At 41.1% G+C, this 19,897-nt stretch overlaps 2 protein-coding genes across 6 annotated transcripts in view; one reads left to right on the top strand and one right to left on the bottom strand.

Annotated features, from left to right (window-relative positions):
- Positions 1–1,397, top strand: part of FRY (FRY microtubule binding protein) — a 216,918-nt gene extending 215,521 nt beyond the window's left edge. For 4 of the 5 annotated variants that reach the window (XM_063101926.1, XM_063101924.1, XM_063101922.1 and 1 more), the window contains one exon: positions 63–1,397. In XM_063101926.1, the coding sequence (XP_062957996.1) occupies positions 63–321 (259 nt within the window). In that variant the 3' untranslated portion in view covers positions 322–1,397. The remainder of the gene's footprint in view (positions 1–62) is intronic. The other variant, XM_063101923.1, reaches the window with a different exon arrangement.
- A 7,385-nt stretch (positions 1,398–8,782) lies between these two features.
- ZAR1L (zygote arrest 1 like) lies at positions 8,783–17,088 on the bottom strand. The gene is made up of 4 exons (XM_063101685.1): positions 16,429–17,088; positions 15,803–15,895; positions 14,013–14,087; positions 8,783–8,926 (listed from the first exon to the last, which is right to left on the bottom strand). Exons 1-4 carry the CDS (start codon positions 17,086–17,088, stop codon positions 8,783–8,785), a joined length of 972 nt encoding a protein of 323 aa, XP_062957755.1.
- Positions 17,089–19,897: the final 2,809 nt, after the last annotated feature.

Genomic DNA, 19,897 nt, shown 5'->3' with positions numbered 1-19,897 from the left:
AATGAAGATGAGACCTCTCTACTATGTAGTCCCTCTAATTTATGCTATTTTTTTGACTACAGAAGTCTGTGGCCCAATGACATCTTTGGAAGCAGTTCTGATGATGAGGTCCAGACACTACTGAATATTTATTTCCGTCACCAAACTCTGGGACAGACAGGTACTTATGCACTGGTGGGATCTAACCAGAGCCTAACTGAAATCTGCACCAAGCTGATGGAGCTGAACATGGAGATCCGGGACATGATTCGCAGGGCTCAGAGTTACCGAGTCCTCACGGCTTTTCTTCCAGACTCCAGTGTTTCTGGCACTAGTCTCTGACAGGAGCCCCCCATGCCCCCTCAGTTCCAAGCTGGCAGTGCTGCCATGCTGGGGCAATGTCATTCAGTGTCTTCTCAGCCTTCAGAAGGCTTGGTCAGACTGTTCTCCCTATTGTTACCTGCAGGACTTTTTCTAAAGAGGATGGCAGAACTTCCAACATGTAGCAATACTATAAAAACCAAGATAGCATAGAACATCCTGGGACAGACTCCATCCGTCATGCTGTGTAGCACAAATGTGTTATTTTACTGAGCAAATGCAACTCACTACTGAAGTGACTTCCATTGCATACCAAAGCCGACTACACTGAACAATACCTTCCTTTCTAGAAACAATTTTAGATTGGCAAAAGTGCAATGTTTTTCTTCGCTAAAAAATTTTTTATACTCTAAAACTTGTACATTCTTTCCCTTTTTCCTTTTTTTCCTTTCTTTGGTGGGCTGAGAAAGGGGCAGGCAGAATGAAGCTGGCCACTGAAGACTGTAAGATGGTCAAAAGCTGACAGCCTGTGTACGTGAAAAGGGAACTAAATGAACTACAATTTAATATACACTGTAATTTGAATACAATTACTGATCTAAACGAGCTGCTAGGAAGTAACTTTCTTACATTGCTAGGCTACTGTTTCTGAAGGCCCTAGATCTCTTTGCACCAAAAATGGTCCAGAGACTCTTTTTAAGGATCTTGGCTGCTTTTCATTAGAAGGGTGCTTTTATGAGCATATTTATACTGCAGAAGGATGAGTGTTACTTTTAATTAACTTCGCCGTTTTGTAGAGAAAAATTATTTACATTATAAATTCTAAGTCTTTTCACTTGTCACGCATGCATACTTTATCCATTTGGATAGCTGGGAGTAGAATCATAAAGGTAAAATATGAGTTGTCACTTTGTTTCTTAATAAGTGTCATATTTTATTTGTAATATATATGTAAAGGGCCATTCTTAAGTTCGCTCCTTAAACTTAACGCTGTCAAGTGTTAGATGTGTGCATGTGAGCCTGTTGCACATCAGAAACATATTCAAAGTTTATCTATGTAACTTATTCACTCTGTAAATACATTTAAAGTTTTTGTGATGTAATCTTGATTGATATTCTGTTCAGAACTTTCTTTAGACTAAAAAAAAAAAAAGACCAAGTACATGTTGACCATGGATTTTATTTCTGGGTAATGAAAATGTTTGCCTTCGACATACATTTACAGTTTTGCACGTGGGGTGCCAAAGTGACAGCCCAAAGGGGACCATTCTCAAGTGTTCTGTGACTGGCACCCATTGGTGTTGTGTGGTGCATGGCCCTATGGTACTGGAGGTAAGTATAATCTCTTTGGAAGTGGGCACCAAACAAAGACTGTGACCTTCAACCAGTTCTTTGTAATCAACCAAAGAGAAAAAAAAAAATCAGAAAAAAGTGAGGGCTCTTATTGTCCATAACCTATCATTAGGTTGTCATCCTTAAAATTTTGAAATAGATTCTATAATGAACGGGAAAAAGGAGTTTTAAATCTGTCACCAACATCTATCTGTTCTCTACCCCACTAGACAAACAGGGACATAGAGACACAAAATCTAATTTATCCTGTCTTCCTACTCATTTTACTTAGACTAACAAATATAACTTGTTTTACTAGCACACAACTACTAAATCATTAGTGGTAATTTTCTAGGAGTACACCACAGTAGGGAGTCTGACCCAGGATTTTTTTAAGTTACCATAGATAGAACAGATTAATAATTTTCCAGATTGCTGTAAATATTTTCTGATGATTTATTTTCTCAACCTGAAAGATGATTTGTGGAAAACAACTGAATCATGATCTCACTGAAAAATACCTCAAAATACAGGTTTCTGTGGATAACCACAACAGCAAACTCTCAAGAGTCTAGTTGTGACTGAATTTTCTACCCTGCCCTATTACCTAGCAAAGAACCATCATGATGGGTTGTTTTGTTTTGTTTTGTTTTTTGATAGCTGGCCATTATGGGGATCCAAACCCTTTACTTCGTGTTATAACGCCACACTAAGCAACTGAGCTAACCAGCCAGTCTCTTGGTTTACTCTTTTAAAAAAGGGTTTCAACAACACATTGTAATCTGGCAGATTAGACTATAGTCATAGGATGTAGTAGAGTTTGTCCTTTTTATTTTAAAAAGCAGATCTGTTCATGTGAAAGCTTTCTTCTACTTTCCCTCTATTTCTTCACCTCCTCTCCCTTGAGAGGGAACGGGAAAAATCATAGAAAAGCCTAGCAATAACTTTAGATCCACCAGTCAAATCTCCTTAGCTGTCATGCTGTGTGTCTGTAACTGAAGCATTAATTTTCACTGCCTTCCCCGGGGATACAGAGGAGTAGAGGTACCAAAGGAGCAGGTAGCTATCCAACAGGTGCTTCAGTGATAGAGAGAAAAATGCCTCCTCATATCTCAGTGCTTTCTAGTGTCAAAACATGAAATGCTTTTTATCTACCAGCATAATAAAGCAATCCAGATAGGTGCTCTGTAACTTAGACATAACTTGATTATAGTCTTCAAGCACAGTGTTTTAGAAAAAACACCATACGTTTTGGAGGCATATGAATATCTTATTCCCACCAATAGGTGAGAACATTAAGAAAATGTGTTGGTGCAGCTGTGAAATAAAGATGCTTGTAACTGTCAACAGCACACATGCACACAGAGTCAGGTCTTAAGGCTCTTCTGGTTCCAAGCCCTAACAAATAATCTTCTCAGTAAATTGTAGATTTCTAGAAAGAACAGGGTACCTCCAGGCTGCTTACACTGATATCTTACCTCTGCTTCCAAATACCTGCCTGAACAACATAAAACTAGTGTCCATGGGTTAGTTTTATAGTATGTTAAGTATACCTCAATAAAGCTGTTTTTGAAAGTTTAATGAATTTACTTTGGGTCGAGTGATATTTAAATACCTGTCACGAGCTGAGCTATCTTCTTCATTCAGCCAGTATTTATTGCACACCCACTCTGGGAAGGCACTTGTTTGAGGATACTGCAGTTAGGACAGATGCAGTCCCTGTTCTCACAGAGCTCAGACATTTTAGTGGAGAAGATGCACTTGTCTATGTTAGGGGATAAGTGCCATGAAGAACACAGTGGGGCTAGAGAATAACTGGGGTGTGGTGCTACTTTAGAAAGGGTATCAGTGGGCCGAGCCTGTGGCGCACCTGGTAGAGTGCTGCGCTGGGAGCGCGGCGACCCTCCCGCCGCGGGTTCGGATCCTATATAGGACTGACCGGTGCACTCACTGGCTGAGTGCTGGTCACGAAAAAACTACAAAAAAAAAAAAAAAAAAAAAAAGAAAGGGTATCAGAGAAAGCCTTTCTAACAAGAGGATATCCGAGCAGAGACCTGAATGAGATGAGGATACAACAAGAGTATCTGGGGGAAAGAGCATTCCTGCAAAGGGAAAAACAAGTGTGAAGGTCCTAAAGCAGGAGGACTTTGTCGGTGACCAGGGTGAGATGAGTGGGGAGATGAGTGTTGAGAGGACAGCAGAAGGGCTCTGGGGCCACAGGAAGGACTTGGTCCTTCACTGAGCGAGATACAAAGAGTGACGTGCTTTGACCTATGTTTTAAAGGGATCACTCTGGGATGATGAAAAAGTTCTGGAAATAGTCAGTAGCGATGGTTATATAACATTATGTATTTAATGCCACTGAGCACTGAGTTGTGTACCTAAAAATGGTAAGTTTCATGTTATGTATATTTTATCACAATAAAAGTTTTTAAAAAGGATCATTCGGGCTGCTGTGTGCAGTATAGAACATAGGAAAGAAGTTGAAGCAGGAAGACCAGGTAGAAGGCTGTTGCAACAGTGCCGTCAATGGAGGATGCTGGCTTGGACTAGGGTAGTAGCAATGGATGTGATCACAAGCGAGCGTGTTCCAGAAATATTTCAGAGGTAGAACTGACAGGACTTGCTGATGACACATGGAATGTGAGAGACTCCAAAGAATGGCCCAAATAACTGGAAGAATGGAGTTGCCATTTGCTGAGATGAAGAAGCGCATGTTTGGGAGGTAGAAATCACTTTAATTTTAAATACTGTTAAGTTTGTGAACATTGTTAATATCTGTTAACATCTCAATGTTAATGTTAATTTTGAGATGGCTTTTAGACATTCAAGGCAAGATGGTGCATGAACAGGTAGATATGTGAGTCTGTTGTAGAGAGAACAGATACATGGTATTTAAAGCCCCCTGAGGAAAAAATAGGATATTTGCCCGTCTTGGCCAGTTGAAATCTCTTATTGGAATCAGACTGTAGGCAATGAGTTTGAAGCCTTGACTACATATTAAATCATGAAGAGAACTTAAAACACCCATACCTAGGCACCACTCCAGAGATTGACTTAAATGGTCTCAGGCTGTGCTCAAACTCCAGTACTCTTTAAAGTTCCCCAGGTGCTTCTAATCTACTGTCAAGCATGAAATACCACTTTAGTGGTTCTCAAAGCTAGGAATCACCCAAGGTGCTTATCAAAAATGCAGATTCCCTTAGGTTGACTCTTCTGGAGACCAATTTGGTAAATCTGGAGCAGGATGCCCCCAACTCAGCATTTTAATAACCACTCCATTTAGAAAGACATTGAACTAGGAGAAACATACTGTAGGGCATAGTGCTCTTTTCTCTAAAGCAAACCCCAGATCATTTTTCCACGCAGGCTGTTTGTGCAGTGATTCTACCAAGTCTGTCATTGATTTGTTGTTGCTGTTACTTTGCTTTGTATTTGAGGTCACAGGAAAAGAATGGCTAGAATCCCCTGCAGTCCATTTACAGATGACTTTCCTGGTAGATGCTTCCCTCTGTCACCATCTCTTCTAGCCCAGACTCTGCTTTTAACAGCAAATTCTTGCTCCAATATTGTATGCAAATTTCGGTTTCCAGGAACGTAAGCCACCTGCCAAGAACGTCCATGAGTTCCTAGGCCAGGAGAAGGAGAAAATTCCTCTTGCTCCTTACTATTTTCAACCCTTCTCACCTCATTTCTATTTCGGAAACCCTGGAGACTTCAGAATTCATGCCACCCAGCTGTACCAGCCATCCTCCCTTCCCAACCCCATCTCCGTCATCCACAGGAGTAATTGTGATCCTTGGCTGTCTTAGAATTATCAGGAGAGCTTTTTTAAAAATTCTGAGGCCCAGGCCCCACCCTGGATCCCTTAAATCAAACCCTGAGGGTAGAGCCCTGCCATGACTAATTTATAAAGCTCCTCGGATGATTTTAAATTGCAGCCGTGGTTGAGAACTATCTAAAGCCCTCCTACTCACTCCCCCTTATCCATTGAATAGGCTACAGCTTCTTTCTCACTCATCTTCACCCCAACTTCTGACATTTCCAAGACTTCAACATCCTCATAGATAACCCATACAAAATCTTTTCCTCTCAGTCTTAACATTCTTACCTCCAGCAATCTTCGATGTGCTGCATCTTAGCTACCCAATTTTATGGCTATACCAAAACCTTATACTTAGCAGTAAGTATACTGGCTCTAGAATCTCACTTTAAAGCACCTCACTCAAATTCCTCCAGTTCCTCTTTACTCCACCCCCTACCCTCGCTAACAATTCTAGCATAAATAACAATCTGTGGACCTCACCTGTCTCCCTCCACTTCTCGTCTGCTCAAGTTTAAATTCCATGGACCATTATAATCACTCTCCTGCTGACATTCACAAGAGACGCCTTACCCCTCTGTCTTACTCAGCTGGTTAAACCACAAGCTTGGTTGAACCTAAGTTCTACCCTTTCCACACCTGCACCAGAAGCACTGAAGTGTGATGTTACTAGAATGCAGCTGCATCCAAGTGTGCCACTAGCACCAGCAAGTCTCAGGGCCCCGCATCTCAAGATGAGCTCTCAACACCATCAGACAATCCTATAATACAACTACGCCTCCCTGATCATTTCAATTTCCCCACACGTGAGATAATTATTTCAAACTTTGCTCTCCCTCCTCAGCTTCCTACCCATCTCAGCTGATAACTTTGCTTCATAATTCATTGAGTAAACAAAACAAGCCAGTCTTGTCTTTACCACCAAATCTATAAAACCATCTTTACCTAACTAGCTCTATCTTCTAGGTGTTCCTTTCCACAATAAAAGGAGTATCACTGCTCCTGTTAAGGGCTAATTACAGTAATCACTTGTGCTCTGGACACCATCTCTCTCCCTCCTTCTCAAGGGCTTTGCTCCTGTGGGCATTCCCTCTCTCAGCTGTGCTATCAGCTTCTGAGTGATCCCTGTCAATATGCCTACATACTCAGTGCCTCCCTTTCCCCTAAATGCCCTTCTAATTATTACTAGTTTCTCTGCTTTCTACCAGCAGAGCCTCTAGAAAGTGCTGTTTTTGGGCAGCTGGCCAGTATGGGGATCTGAACCCTTGACTTTGATGTTATCAGCACCACACTGTAACCAAGCTAACCAGCCAGCCCTAGGAAGTATCACTTCTATTCACTGTCTTGACTTTAACCTTAGCTTCCATCCCTACTTCTCATTGGAACCTCTCTTTAAGATCAGTCACCTACATGTTGCCAGGCCCAACTGCCATGACCGTTTTCTTCTTTCTCGATCTCTCCATAGGATTTTACTCGAACAACCACTCCCTCCTTCTTGAAATACCGCTTTATTCTCACTTTCATGATGCCATGCTCTTCTTATCCCTCTTGACCTCTTTTATCTAACCTCTAAGTTCTTGCTACTCAAAGTGTAGTCTGGGGAACCAGTGGCATTGGTAGCATCTGGGAGACTGTTAGATTTGCAAAGTCTCAGACCCCAGACCTACTGAATCAGAATCTTCACCTAACAAGCTCACCAGATGACTCCTGGGACCCTGTGCCATATTCTCCTCCTAGGTTATCCCATCCACACCCATGGCTCTAAATATTTGGTTTTGTTTGTTTTAATCCCCAAGTCTTCTCTAGCCCTGACTTCTCTCCTAAAGTCCAAATTCATATACCTTAATAGCCTACATGACATCTCCATTTGGATGTCTCAGATATTTCAGACTTAGTGCATTCAAAACAGAAACCATCCCCCATCTCACTGAATGGCCCCACCAAAACAGGACAGCTAAATTGATTCAGCCCTTATAAAGTGACAGGTACTATTTTAAGTGCTCGACAATCATCAGTTCATTTAGTCCTCACACCATCACCAAGAGATAGAAACTATCATCATCCCCATTTTACAGATGGAAAAACAGACAGGGAAAGTAACTTGCCCACAATTATGCATCGCCTAAGTACTGCACCTAGGATGTGAAGTTAGGTAATCTGGCTCCAGAACATGCTTCCTAACATACCTGCTAATACCACTCACCCCATAGCTCAAAGCAGAAATCTAGGAGTCATCGTTCATTTCCTCCATCACCCCCTGCCAGTCCTGTACATTTCCAAGCATTATCTTGAGTCCATGGACTTCTCTCCATCTCCACGGCCACCACCCTTGTCCAAGGCATTATTTTGTTCATATATTCATTAACCAACTAACTGGTATCCCTCCTTCCACTCTACCTAGTCTTCCCTCACAGCAGGAAGTGCACTTTTTAAGTAACTATCTGATGTCACTGCCCTGTTGAGACCCCTTCATGGACTACCATATACTTGACCATGGCCTTAAGACACTTTGGTCCCAAGCCCTGTCTTCTTCAGCCCCACACTATCCTCAGGGGCTCCTATTCCTGAAACATGCCAAGTGCGTGCCCCACCCCTAAGGGCCTTTGCTCTTGCTGTTCCCTTCGATCAAAACCATCTTCCCCGAACTCCCCTCATCCTGCAGGTCTCACTTCTTGTGTTACTTCTTCCCAGCCATCCCGTCTAGAAGAGTTGCTCTTAGCACCTTTCCTGGCACTCATCACAACCTGAATTTGAGAGGAAATATAAATGGAGCAGTTAAAAACATGGAGCAAGTCCTAGTCTACCTGGGTTCAAATCCTGGATCTACCCTATAACCTCTGAGTCTCAATCTCATCTACAAAAAGGGGTGTAACAGATCCCACTTAACATGGCTGCTGAGATGAGTTACAACAATACCTGGCACATGCTAAGTGTTGTCTCAGCATTTACTGTAAGTATGTATACTTGACAGCAAGGGCCTTGCCTCTTGACTGTCTCTATATTCCCAGTCCTCAGAAAGCATAGCTTACAAAAGCTTATTAATGACTTTTTCCTCTTCATTGTTCCCTTCACATAAGGGACAGTATCTAATGTTTCTCAATGCTATATTGATTTTTCACCCCAAGATCACCAGTTAGTGTGCCTCCAAGGTCTAGTTCATATGCATTTATTTTATTCCATTCACATTGTACCACTGTCATACAACCTACAAAAAGTACAAAAGCCTAGTCCATTTTCCAATGCCGGATCAGAGCCAAGTTACAAAAAAGGAAGACAGCACAATATGTTACAAGAAGAGCTCAGGTGTCCTGCACAAGCCACTGCCTGTCACATGATGTATTTAAAGCTGTAAATATTACCACAGGAGAATCTCTTGTCTTTGCAGCGACCACACAGTTCCTGTCGATGAGGCCTCCTGAGATCAATGTGTCTTTTCTTTTGAGGACAGGAACAACAAAACTTTGAACAGGTCTTTAGAAAACAAAAAAGTTTGGACACTGAATGATCAAATTAGTTTCCAATGTAATATTCAAATCCAAATATTTCTCCCTATTACCCCTAATATCTTTATCTTCCTTTGAGTCCTATGAGAAGCTCAAGACCAAGTTGTACAAAACCACCTGTACCCTGTTAAATGCCATACATTTTCCCCCCCAAGACGAATGGCTCAGCAATATTCTCTTAAACATCTTCTGTGATCAATCAAGACAATATAATAAAAATTTCACAAGTTAGAGAGTTCTGTAGAGTGTCTTCACTGCATAGGATTTTACATTTGTAGCCAGGAGGGGGTGAGGGGCAGTTGGTGGGAATTAAGTAATTTGATTATCTAAATGGGAACATTTTAAAAGTACTAAAGCAGTTGTTCTCAACAGGGGTGATTTTATCCCCCAAGGGAAATTTGGCAAAGTCTGGAGATATTTTGGGTTGTGACAACTTGGGAGGGAGAGGTATTCTAGAGGATGTTAAATTTCCTTTTCTTGCCAGACATGCCTAATCTTTACTAGGATTTAAAATAGAGCCTTTGAACCATTACCCCATTTTGTCTTCCAACACATAAAAAATTACACCCTATGGAGACTGGTATACTGCCCTGGTTCACCCTTCCAAACTTGCCAATCTTTGCCATTGATAATCATTGCTCTATTTTCTACATATGTCCCATAGCCATCCAAAATAAGTCAAGATTTACTTTTTTATATTGTCAAAGCAGGAATTTTCCAAATAGGAGTCCTAAATATGATTTACCAAACATACTATACACTTTTGTGTACTATATCCATATCCTCCACGCTCCCATTGAGGCGTATGCCTCCTTATAAGAAAATTCTATGGTGGGACTGTAAATTAGTACAGCCATTATGCAAAACAGTATGGAGGTTTGTCAAACAGATAGAGCTGCCATGCAATCCAGCAATCCCAATGCTGGGTATATACCCAAAGGAATGGAAATCATCATGTCAAAGAGATACCTGCACTCCCATGTTTACCACAGCTCTTCACAATAGCCAAGGCATGGAACCAACCTAAATGTCCATCGATGGATAATTGGATAAAACAAATGTGGTATATATACAAAATGGAACACTACTCAGCATAAAAAAGTATGAAGTTCTGCCATACAATGCAACATGGATGAGCTTGGAGAAAATTATGTTAAGTGAAATAAGCCAAGCACAGAAAGAGAAATACATGTTATTACTCATAGTGCGAGATGGAGGGACAGGGACAGAGAAGAAAAGGAGGAGGGAGGGGGACAGGGGAAGAATGAGCTGGTGGTGGGACATGGTGGGGGAGGGAGGAAGGGAGATGGGGGAGGGAGGGAGGGGGGAGGGAGAGATATGTGGAGGGAAGGAGGGAGAGACAGGGGAGGGAGGGAGGGAGAGAGACGAGGGAGGGAGGGAGAGAGACGAGGGAGGGAGGGAGTCAGGGAGAGAGACAGGGGAGAGAGTGAGAGAGAGGGGGAGGGAGGGGGAGTGAGGGAGAGAGACGGGGGAGAGAGTGAGAGAGAGATGGGGGAGGGAGACAGGGAGGGAGACGGGGGAGGGAGGGGGGAGGGAGAGAGAGTAAGTTGAACTTTCAGTGGAAAGAACTGTGGTTAGTAGAGGTGGGGGGTTAGTGAGAGGTTGGCTTACTGACACATAATAGCTAGGTAGGAAAAATGAGTTGTATGTGTGTATAGTCAAGCTAGGCATCTCCAATTAATAATTTACTGCATGTTATGAAATAGCTAGAAGAGCGGAGACCAAACGTCCTTGTCACAAAGAAATGATTGAATTTTGTAATGATGAATGTACTAATTACCTTGATTTGATCACACATTGAATAAATGTATTGATATTCAACTCTGTACCACACAAATATACATTATGTTTCAATAAAAAAACTAAAATAAAAACCTTAATAGTTAGTACTCAAGGTGTTTACTATATGCCTAGCACTGTTCTAAAAACTTTATGTAGATTAATTCATTTAATTCTCACAATATCTTTACAAGGAAGAAAAGGCTAGATAAAGATTTACTCTAAGGGTAGATGTCTGCTTCTGGCAATGGTAGAGTAGGTAATTCTGACCAAGGCTCCCAGACAACTAGAATATCTGAGCTAAAAATAAATAATTGCTTAAAGGCACTGGAGAATTATGAAAGTATTAGAGGAGAAAACCCAGAAATAAAGGTAAGCCTGATATTTGGGGCCAATTTCCTTCATAAGACTTTTTAAGGTATGACATCTACCACTCATTTTAAAATCTGTGTCAGATAACTTCATTAACTTAATCCCCTGTGGGTCTGTTGGTATCCTCTTGGTTTTCCAAGTATGATATTCTGTCTCTTGGTTATTTATTTATCTTTGGTGGATGGTGAGGACAGGGATCCAAACCCTTGACCTTGGAGTTACAAAGGGGCACTTTCATGTTCAAGAAAATAAGACTATTATTTCCAGCAGGAACTGAAAGTTTTTTTTTTTTTTTTTAAAGAAAAAGAAAGATTCTGGGCCGAGCCCGTGGCGCACTCGGGAGAGTGCTGCGCTGGGAGCGCAGAGAAGCTCCCGCCGCGGGTTCGGATCCTATATGGGAATGGCCAGTGCACTCACTGGCTGAGTGCCGGTCACGAAAAAGACAAAAAAATAAATAAATAAATAAAAATAAGTATTACATAAGAAAGTATATTTAAAAAAAAAAAAAAAAGAAAGATTCTAGAAAAGAAAAATAACAGTGACTCAATGGATGGGTTTAATAGCAGATTGTTAAGAGCCAAGATGAAAAATAGAAACGGAAGATAGTTTAGTAGATGATACCCAACCTGAACCAAGGAGAGACAAAAGCATGGAAAATATAGAAAAGGGCATAAGAGACATAAAGGAATGTGGTAAAAAGTTCTAATAGGAGTAGTTGAAAGAGACAGAGAATGGGAACAGAATTAATATTTGAAAAGATAATGGTTGGTAATTTTCCAAACATCATGAACATCTTTAAGCTACAAATTCATGAAACACTATGAACCCCAAGCAGGATAAATACGAGGGTTCTTCAAAAAGTTCGTTGAAAAATAGAACTGAAAGATAATACAATTCTTACCATGAACTTTTTGAAATACCCTCATAAAGAAACCAGAACTAGACAAATTATAAGGCGGCTGAAAACCAAAGCACAGAGAAATATCTTAAAAGCAAGTAGATTTAAGAAGGGGGTGGGGGAAGAGATTGCATCAAAGGATGTACGATTAGACTAACAGCCCACTTCACAGAAACAATGAAAGTTAGATCCTTAAAGAGCAAAACAACTACTACTGCCAACCTCAAAATTCTATACCCATCGAAAATCTCTTAACATATCCAGGGTTGGCCAGTTAGCTCGGCTGGTTAGAGTGTCGTGCTGATAACACCAACGTCCAGGGTTTGAACCCTGTACTGGCCAACCCCCCCCCCCCGCCAAAAAAAAAAGGATCCAGATAAAATAGAATTTGCCATCTTCAGACCTGTACCACAGAATATATTAAAGTGTGTTCTTCAGGTAAAAGGAAGGTGATCCCAGATACAAAAAGGCTTAAGTACAACAGAAAGGATAAATAAATAGAAATACGAGGGTACTTCAAAAAGTTCATAGAAAAACAGAATTAAAAGATATTAGGATCCCCATACTGGCCAGCTGCCACAAAATAAAAATAAATCCATCTTATATGTTAAATTTAAAAAATACTAATCTTTCCATGAACTTTTTGATGTACCATTATATGTAGCTAAAGCTAAATGAATAAAATGTAGAAAATAATAATATCTTGTAAAGTTTAAAATATGGGTAAAATTAAAATATACAAGAACAGCAGCATATAAATTAAGATGAAGTGATATGGAGTCAGAATTTCTAAAGTCATTGCATTGTCAGGGAGAGGTAAGATTAACAATTTACCTAGGCTTTGATAAATCAAGGAGTCTTATTGTAATCTCTATAGTACCCATCAGAAAAACATTAAAGAAAGAATAACAACCAAGATAGAGGAGAAAGTGAAATAATTTTTTTTCTTTAAAAAAAAAAATTCAAATGAACACAAGAAGAAAAATTTAGAAAAATAGAAGATATATTTAAACCCAATTTAATCAGTAGTTATATTAAACATAAGCAGACTAATAAGAATGTCAGACTGGAAAATCTGAGAATAAATCATTTATAAAGTAGTTTTAAAAATATTTCTACTAATGATAGGAAAAGGATTTAGGTTTTAAAAAATCCTATTGAGGGCTGAGCCCATGGTGCACTCGGGTGAGTGTGGCGCTCGAGCGCGGCGACACTCCCGCTGCGGGTTCGGATGGGTGGGGGGGGATCCTATATAGGAATGGCCGGTGCACTCACTGGCTGAGTGCCGGTCACGAAAAAGACAAAAAAAAAAAAAAAAATCCTATTGATTATTGAAATCAACTATGTCACACTTTTCTGAAACTTTTAGAGACAGGTTTCCTTCAAGCTATTTTAGATCTCCCCACCACCACCTGCCCCCCCAAACTCAAGAGAACTTAATAGGAAGTTAAGAGCTCATCTAGTTATGTGACTTTCTAAACACTGGAGACACCACGAAATCCAATCATAGCTATAATATTTACTGTCGGTCTAACCTTGGGCATGTTATCTTATTGAACTTAGCTTTCTGATCTATAAAATGATGATAACACCTATCAAAAAGTTTAGATTACAGAGGTAACATTTAAAGCACTTAGCCCAAAGTTTGGCACATAGTAAAAGTTTAGTAATGGTTATCTATTAAATTACTACATTCTAACTGTACACGAGATGCCTCTGAAGAAAAACACACATACACCATATACAAACACACCACATAAAGCAACTTAAAATAGTGAATAATCCTTCTTCCCCCCAAAAAAGAACTAGAATTTGTGCTTTCATTTCATTTTCTAAAATACATAATCATAAAACTTGAAACATATGGAAAACCTAACACTCCCATACCAAGATCCAATTCTATCAAATCCCAACATTTTGCCACAGAGGTTTCATGTTTAAGAACAGAAACATAAGACACAATGGAAGTGTTCTATATGCTTACCTGACATTGGATTGCTTCTACTCGGTAAGGGTTAAAACACTTTTGGCATTTGCAACAGAGTTGTTTGAAGTAAACCTAAAGAGAAATTTGCCTTTTATAAAAGCTTACACACACCCACACACACACACACACACACACACACACTCCCTCCCTCGGCTCCCAGTTCTAATTTAAGTAATCCATTTCCTCACCTTGTACCTTGCTTTCACCCCACCTCTACCCTTGAGTTTTTAAGCTCTACTAGTGCAATCAGTCACTTTTTCTTACTTTTAACCTACTTTTTCTTACCTATGAAATTGGGATAATGTTACTGACTTTTTCCTGTAGTACTGATAACTACCCAATAACGTATATAAAGTACTGTAGTAAGTACTCAATGGGAAGTAGCTGTTAAAATAATTTTACTCACTGTGTGAGCTGGTCTCCTTTTGTCCTGGTCTATTAACCCTTACGTGATTCATTTTTCAGTATTTCTCCACTTGAACTTTAAGTTACTTCTGGTTACCATCAATACCATGTGCTTTCTAAGCTTTGTGTATTTTACTGTGGTTTTCTCCCTGCCTTACTTGGTGAACTCCTATTTATCCTTCAAAATCCTACTTGGACATCATGATGCCTTTCCACAGACAGGGTTAGTCACTGACAGAGCTAAGCATCTCCCACCTGCATTATTTCTGGACCACTTCCATGCCATAGGTGCCATTGCTAATATCACAAATTGTATTTGGTCTGCATCACTCCCATCAGAATAAGTTTGAGTCATTGCACTGTTAGGGAGAGGCAAGATTAACAATTTACCTAGACTTTGATAAATCAAGGAGTCTTCTTGTAATCTCTATAGTACCCACCAGAAAAACAAGTTCCATGTCTTGTTCTTTGTATGCTAGTGCCTAGGAATGTTTGAATTAAACTCATTGTTTTTCTTCTGGCAAGAGAAGGGAAATAATTTTTAACAGGTTAAAAATCTATTCACCTCCTGGATCTAGTAAGTGGCTACTCTGAAAAGGCACATTTTCCGTCAGATCTCAGCATTCCCTTTTATCCTCTTCCTTCGCAGTCCACCAGTTAGAAAGGCAGCATCCAAACATGCAACAGTACAGGAGACTCAAACTCAAATGCTTTTAGAAGTTATTGAAGTAGGCCCCATGTAGACTGTTGCAAAATGAAGTGCACAGGCCAACTGGAAGGAGACAGAAGCTGCTCAGCCACAGACCCCATTCTCATTCTGAAATGAGGGCCCACTATGACCAGAGCCTATGGTCATTCATGAAAATCTAGAAACACAGAATTGAATGTAAAGTCTTTCCCAATCCTAATATGTTGACATTTAACTCAAATTAGGAGAGAAAAGAAGTTAGGCTTAACCTAAGTCACTCTCTTACAGGCTAACCTTTGCAATAAATTATTTTTCTTATTGCCCCACCTCGTGGACAAACAAGGGAAATTTCCTAGCGCTAAGGCCCAAACCTGTTCAAAATATACCAACTAAAATATGTTTACAGAAAGTCCCAATGTAGGCAAGGAGAGAAGTTTATGTAAAAAACCCGATATTTTGTCCTACAGAACTACCAAATCAAATATAATGCCAGGTAGTTGTCCAGGAACTCAGGTGGGCAGTCTGATGCAGGGCCATCGAACATTCACTAAGCACTTATTGCATGCCTGGCACCAAGGATGCCAAGATGAATGACACAGCCTTATGACAGTCATGCTCTGTGAGGAAACAGACTTCTCCATCTAACACCTGCACCCACCCCAGTCTTCTCTCATGTCCTCTCACTTTTACTTACCTTATTAGTTCCGGAAATGCACCACACATAGGCACTCTCCCATCTGGTGTTACAATCTCTGCAGTGAAAATAACCATATTTTCGTTCCAAAAGCTGAAAATAAGGGGGGAAAGTCTTTCACCATGTTGAAGAAAACAGCTAGTTCCTTCTTTCCTTATGGCTTTATGTAAGAAAAAAAATTTACCTCTTTAACCTTACATATCTATTCTCAATTCTACTACATTAATTTAGCTTCTCATCTCTAAGGATTACTCTGGGATTCTTCTTGCTGCTATCTTTCATACTTTTCCAATCCATTTTGCACAATGCCACCAGCACAATCTCCCCAAAACGAAGATCTGACTTCATATTTCACAGACTGGAAGCCCTTCTTTGTCTCGTCATTCATAAAAGCAATGGTTGCCAGAATTTTCGGCTTTCACAGGCTTAGTTAGGGTTGGCACCGTAACTTGCCAAAAACTTAGAAAAAATACAGGCCACTTAAAACACATGTTTTCAGGATTCCCTCTCCTTCACCAAATAAAGGGAGGAAGCAAGAGGAAATTTGCTGTTATTGCCCTAGAAATGGGAAAGAAGAGAGAAAGTGGGACTGGCAGAGGGCTAAGAAGAGGGAAGAGAAAGTGCACCTGGAAGTTGGGCTTATGGAGCCAGTTGGAGGCTGTGTCTCTGTGTACCTGCTTGCTCTTTCTTTCTCGAGGACGCACATCATCTTCTTCCCCTAACTCATCAGGCTGTCCGAGTTCCTCCTGCCTGTCATCTTCTGACTTTGTTTTTGGTGGCCGCTGCTGGCCGGCCTCAGCAGGGCTCGAAAGCGCCTTGCCCTCCCCATCTTCCTCATCCTTCTGTAGCCGCAGTTGCACCAAACCCCTGCGGCCGATCACGGGTGAATAGACTCCCCATGCTGGTGGGGGCTCCCCGTGGCTGGTGCTGTCCCAGGGCGAGTGGCTGTGCAGGATGGGAGGCCCCAGGGAGCACTGCACAGACTTGTCCACCCGCAGGCTCACCTGCACTCCCACCTCCTTGGTGTTGGCCTTGCACAGCCGCAGGTTCATGTTGGGGTTCATCTGGGCAAGAATGGACTGAAGCTGTGCCCTCTTGGAAGGGTTCATGCAGTAGCCAGAGGCATTGGAGGGAACGACCAGCACTGGCCTGGCCAGGAAGGTGGAAGGGCCCATGTTTTGCCACCAGTCAGGCTGTTGGTGCCCTGGAAGTCCAGTCTGGCCCAAAGGCAGGGTGGTCCCATATCCCTGGTACAAGCCACAGGGAACACCGACAAAGCGTTCCATCTGCCCACATGTGCTCAGGCCCAGCCCAATATCCTAGTTTAGTTTGTTTGTGTCCTTTTATTGCCTTCCACTTTCACCCACCCTTTCTTTCTCCTGATCAAGTTGGTTCAGATTTATCCCGGGTTTCTCCATTTATTTCAGATTCTAATGGAAGCTGCCACCTATTACCTTAATTGGAGGGACGATCTACCTATCTACAGAGAGATCTGATTACCACCTGACTCCTAATTGTTTTTCCCTACTTCTTCAATTCAGTATTCCTGAATCTTTTTTCCAAAGCTGTTTTTTATTTCTGACATTCACAAACATGCTTTAATTAGCAATTCATTTATTTATTCCTCTAGCGACCATTTTAGAGATCCTTTATACAACGCTGTTGGAAATGTAAACTGGTATGCACATTATGGAAAACAGTAAGGAGAGGTTCCTCAAAAAATTAAAACTAGAACTACCATATGATCTAGCAATCCCACTGCTGCGTGCATATACAAAGGAAATGAAATCCATATCTTGAAGAGATATCTGCATTTCCCTGTTCATTGCAGCATAATTCACAATAGCCAAGCTATGGAAACAATCTAAGCATCCATCAACAGGTGAATGAATAAAGAAATTGTGGTATACATATGCAATGGAATATTATTCAGCCTTTAAAAAGGAGATCATGTCATTTGCAATAACACGGATGAAATTGGAGGGCTTTATGCTAAGTGAAATAGGCCAGATAAAAAAATACTGCACGATCTCACTTATATGTGGAATCTTAAAAAGTCAAATACATAGAAGCAGAGTAGAATACTGGTCCAGAGGCAAAAAGTAGAGGAAAAGGGGAGATGGTGGTCAAACAGCATAAGGCCACAATTAAGTAGGATGAATAAGTCTAAAGATCTAACGTACAGCATGATGACTATAGTTTATAATACTGTATGGTATACTGGAAATTTGCTAAGAGAGTAGATTTCAAGTGCTCTCATCACACACACAAAAAAGGTAAATGTGAGGAAATGGTGTTAATTGCTTAACTGCAGTAATAATTCACTACTTATACATATATCAAAACATCATGTGGTACACATTAAATATACACAATTTTTATGAAAAAATTTTAAAATAAAGCATATAGTAAATCAAATATAAGAGGTAAATTATTTGAGGAGCTGCACTAGAACAGTATAAGAAAGAAAGCATATTATGGCAGAGCTAATGAATATAAAGTCCCTAGTACCAAGAGAACAAGGAATATAAAATTACAGGGCAGCATATATAATGAGAGACAATATATTTCAGAGGATTTTGTGACATGCCAATGGTTCTCAGTCCTCATCTAGTAAGACACCCTTCATGCCTCCACCCCCCAAAAAAAGGCAGGAAAGCAAATTGTTCTGATTTAGAGGGTAAATGCAGATTTCATCGCAGGATAGTTAAGTATATGAAGTCAAAAGGACTTAAATTCAAACCTGGGCTTTGTCACCAGGTAAGTTATGTAACTACTTGATTCAGTTTCCTCACCTAACAATACTAACCAATTTATAGGATTATGAGTATTAAACATGATATTGCTTTTAAAGCCCAAAGCACAATGGTAACTCATAAAATGTTCAGTAAGTGGTGGCTATTATTAGATAAGGATCACAGACCTGTGTTCCTTTGCTAATTAGACTTAGATTAAAAGCTTCAGTATCTATTTGCCTTAGTAAGGCCTCCTGCTACAGCTAAGGACTACTGATGATCAAACTAAAATACCTAAAAAGAGAGAAAAAAAATTTTAAAGAAACAAAAAAATAAAAAGATACCTAAGCAACCAAGTGGAGCCCACCCTTTTTCTAATCCAAGGTTGCTTCTGCTGTTTACTGCTCAAGCACCTTATGAATACATCAAGTCCCAGGAGCAGCTCTCAGCTCCCGAATCCAGTTGAAGCCTTTCTAGGTCATACAACAAACGGAATTAAGCTTTGTGCTAGACACATTACAGACCCTGTGAATTCAGAGATGAGGTCAGGTTCCTGTCTTCCAGGTCAGTTTGCGGGGGAAGACAGGCACAAAACAGAGCGATTGGTACCCTGAGAATGTTAAAGATACTACCAAGGGCTGAGAAGAAGAGTACTACACTGCAGGAGCGTGTTAAGATGGGTTTCACAATTTCTCAAGCTCAGAGGTCTTTTACACCTGCTACCTAAGAAAAGCATGCCTACTAGAACTAATGTCCTCTGACTTCACATATCAGCCCCTTCCACTACCACGCAGTAGGGAAGTGAGTCATTCACAACCATGGACTACTGTGGAGATTTCTAAGGTCAGACCACTCTGGGGGACAGGCCTGAGGGAACATCCGCTCTAAAATCTGAACAAGAACTTTCAAAGGTCCTGGGTCGTGTCCGGAGGGCGCCTCCCCTCCACCCCAAATGTCAGCTGGAGGAGGAAGCAAGAGAGGGAAGACTTGGAGTAGACGTGGGGGGCGACCCCTCTAGCCAGGGCAGTCTAGGACTCCCCTCCAGCTCCCTCTTTATTCGGTCAGAGACTGACTGTTCCTGAGCCTAACAAAGAATTGCCAGCGGCGGCACTGAAGAGCAGCCTCGGTGGCTGCGGAGGGGCCGGCGACCTAACTTCCGGGCGACGCGTACGCTGCGTGCTGCGTCGCGGCGTCGTTACGTCACACGCTCCGAGCGGGCTTTTGGCGCGAGCGTCTGAAACTAGGTGGAGGGGGCGGAGCTGCTGGGGCTCCGCGCTTTGTGTCTTGTCTGAGTGGCGGGACGCCGCCGAAGGAAGCCTGAGGAGTCAGATTTGTGATCTAAGTGCCAGCTGGGTTTTTG

This window comes from Cynocephalus volans, chromosome 7, assembly GCF_027409185.1.
Source record: "Cynocephalus volans isolate mCynVol1 chromosome 7, mCynVol1.pri, whole genome shotgun sequence".
Lineage (NCBI taxonomy): Eukaryota > Metazoa > Chordata > Mammalia > Dermoptera > Cynocephalidae > Cynocephalus > Cynocephalus volans.
The sequence above is the reverse complement of the archived record's forward strand: the minus strand, read 5'-3'. Positions and strand labels throughout refer to the sequence as shown.

Coding starts and splice junctions, on each gene's coding strand:
- ZAR1L (XM_063101685.1), bottom strand. CDS start 17,088: ATGGAACGCTTTGTCGGTGTTCCCTGTGGCTTGTACCAGGGATATGGG. Junction 14,088..15,802: donor GCATTTCCGGAACTAATAAG/GTAAGTAAAAGT, acceptor ATTTCTCTTTAG/GTTTACTTCAAACAACTCTG. Junction 8,927..14,012: donor TAGAAGCAATCCAATGTCAG/GTAAGCATATAG, acceptor TGTTTTCTAAAG/ACCTGTTCAAAGTTTTGTTG.